The following is a 3,299-nucleotide window of genomic DNA, read 5'->3' on the forward strand; positions in this document are numbered from 1 at the left end:
GAGAATTTTTTTCTGCATCTTTTCGATTTTTTTGTGAATATTTTATATATTTTTCGTGATAGACAATAACGTAACTATACTACGTCTGTAATATTGGTAAAAGCGTTGTTAGATTAAAACCACCAATCTGAAGACTTATATATATATTTTTCCAAGATCTTGAAAGCGAAATATCTCTTCGGCATATTTTAATAGATTCTATTTTGCAAAGAGATGACTTCGGAAAGCACCTCGGACGATGTAGGTCTAGCAAGATGGGCGCCAGAAATGCCCACTGTTCAGGAAATTCGCGAATCTATGCAGAATTTTGGTACGCCGGATTATATTGTATTTGCTGGGATGTTGGTCGTATGCGGCATTGTCGGTATTTATTTCGGTTTCGTAAAGAAATCTTCAGGAGAAGATGAATATCTAGTCGGCGGGAGGAACATGAAAACATTTCCAGTCAGCCTCAGCCTACTAGCCAGTTTTATATCAGGTATAACAATATTTGTATTTTTTTTATATTGTAAATAGATCATAAGAATAAATTGTAAGAATAAATCATATACTTGTATATACACCCAAGATGGTATAACACAATTTTCTTAACATTTGTTACTTATTTACTTTACTTATTCTTGTTATATATGTATATATAACAAGATATATATATATATATATATATATATGTATTTATGATATGGAAAATTTCCATCAAATTGTTAATTGTTTCTATAAGACACTGCTATACTTTATTTTTAGATGGTAATAAATCACTAGATTAGATAAGAAGATAACAAAGTTGTAAATATTCTGTCACAAATGTCTCAAATATGATAGTGAAATATACATTGCATGGATTACATTATGGAATATATGAGACATGCACAATGTAAACATATATGTATATAGTCTTCGAAACAAAGAAGTTTGACAAGAACTTTATTAAATAATTAAACTACAATATAATATAACGATAAAATGAAATATGTAAAATATTATAAATGAATTAACTATTTCTTTTCATTAAATATTAATCACTTGTTAAAATTTGTGAAACTTGATAAAAATTATTAAAACTTAACAAAGTTCTTATCATAGAATATAATTTTATTCTTCGTTATTTAATATTAATTTAAGAATCTTGCCCATTTTTTTATGAGTTCTGAGCTTCTTGCGTATACTTATAGTAACGGAACTTACATTAGCAAAATAAAAGATTATTGTTAGAAGATTAAAATGTTTCATAGACATAAGCCTGTAAGCTCGACGCTGCTCAGAAATATACTCTTTGAAACATTAGACACGTACATTGGCACATTTTGACATGAAATTTAAAATATCTCTAAACTACTGATTTTTTGATAACTTTAATACTTTTATATACAAATAATTAGAAAAATCGTATTATATGTAAAAAAACATATAATTATATTTAAAAAGAATTAAGACCTTGAGAAATCGATTTCTTCGATTTTGACGGTTTTTTCCCAGATAGCACAGAGCTCAAAAAGAATTCAGTTGTATCAGTCGTATGTCATCAATTCTGAGTTAATTTTCAGATCTTCAAAAAGTATTTTGAAGAAATTTTGAAGAATTCTTTTTGCACCTGAAAATAAACATAGAATTGATGACATGATTAAATATATGAATGAATTTTTTTTAAACTAGCTTTCTGTGCTATCTGGAGCGTTTTCAGCAACGAATATATTTCAAGTAGCAAGATGATGTCAAATGTACGTAACACGTCTTAACGAAGTCTCTAACGTCAATAAGACATGTTATTGAAACGTTATATATATTTGACGTTAACTTCGCGTAACGGTTATAACACGTAAACATTAATCTATATGCAAAACGTGTTACCGCGGTCACTCACCCGTGTTTACACGTTAACAATTAAATAAAATAAAGGTGATCGCACCGCGCCTTGATTCGAATTCGAAGATTCGGAAATTTTTTTCTTTTTAAAGGCGGATAAATTTCCCAACCGACTTTTCGACTGTTCAGTCGAGGAATGGTGCATCGTTTACAAGTAAATGAGATATATTTTGACAGTACAACTGATTTGTTTGGTGTTGTACAAAAATTTATTCAGGGATCTTGTCGACGATGACTGTTCGATGTTCTTATCTTTCTTTCCAAAAAAATTCTTTTATAAATCTCAAAAGTACACATTTATTAGTATATGGAAGACTTTTACATAAATACTTTGAGAAGTTCTCAGGAATTCTAAACATGTGCATGTTACTTCTGGTTTTCGTATATTGTATCCATCTATGAATTCTTGAGGAATAATAAACAATAACTTAAACAATAAGAAACGAAGAATACTTACAGAATATTTTGAGAATTCCTTGTCTGGAATGTCTGCAAAACGTTGAAGAAATATTATAATTTAACATTCAAGAACATTGATTCAACGTTTATTTAATATCATATATATAACTTCCAAAAATATCAGGTCCCTATTTAAGTATTTAATCTTTAGTATCTTTACACAAAAGCTTAAACAAAATAATCTCAAAATACAGTTTATTTATCAAACATATTAAAGTAGAGGCCTATATAGAAACCAACACGGATGGTGGTGTGTGATAATTTTTTTACAATATCCAACCAACACGTAAACTGCGCGGCGCATATTCGTCGGTCTTGAAACACAGTATAGTTCATTACATGAGGCCGGAATCACTTGTAACAATTAAATTGATTAACGATTTAATTTCTTTGATGCTAATATTCATCTACAAAAACTGCAGTTTATTTATTTTCATTTAAGAGCTTTTGGATCTTAAAAAATTATTTGGTTAGAATGTTAGATGAAGAATCTTATAAGTAATATTGCGCCTCTTATTCTATCTTGTACGATTTTTTATTTATGAGAAATACAATTCCACAATACATTCATCTGGTATACTGCTCCTTATAGATAAGCAACTTCAGTTTCGACGTTGCAGCAATTAACAATTAAATCAAATAGATAGAAATAAAGCCAATGTAAACCAACACAGGATGAACGTACGTGTTTAAAATATATACACTGTTTCAAAAAATTAGGGGATCACTTTTACTCAGTAAATTTTTGCCCATTTTTAAACTTTGGTTACTCAACGAATAATTGACACAAAAAATAGATCAAGAAAGGATTTTACAGAGCAAACTCTCTACTACAAGATGCCTTTGTTTAATTTTTACTCAGTTTAATACTGAAAGGTGTGATAATAGCTTTGAATGAAGACGTATTTGAGACATCTAAAATCTCGAAATTCGTGGTCTTCCAGCGCCTAACAAAAAAATTGACGAAAATAATCATT

The 3,299-nt window shown here is 28.9% G+C and overlaps 1 protein-coding gene across 1 annotated transcript in view; it reads left to right on the forward strand.

Annotated features, from left to right (window-relative positions):
* Positions 1-82: 82 nt before the first annotated feature.
* The window catches only part of LOC105460322 (sodium-coupled monocarboxylate transporter 1-like), a 13,224-nt gene continuing 10,007 nt past the window's right edge, over positions 83-3,299 (forward strand). The window contains exon 1 of the mRNA XM_011706765.1: positions 83-478. Coding sequence (XP_011705067.1) covers positions 214-478 — 265 coding nt within the window. The 5' untranslated portion in view covers positions 83-213. The remainder of the gene's footprint in view (positions 479-3,299) is intronic.

Source organism: Wasmannia auropunctata, unplaced genomic scaffold, assembly GCF_000956235.1.
Source record: "Wasmannia auropunctata unplaced genomic scaffold, wasmannia.A_1.0 LD324286.1, whole genome shotgun sequence".
Taxonomy (NCBI): Eukaryota; Metazoa; Arthropoda; class Insecta; order Hymenoptera; family Formicidae; genus Wasmannia; species Wasmannia auropunctata.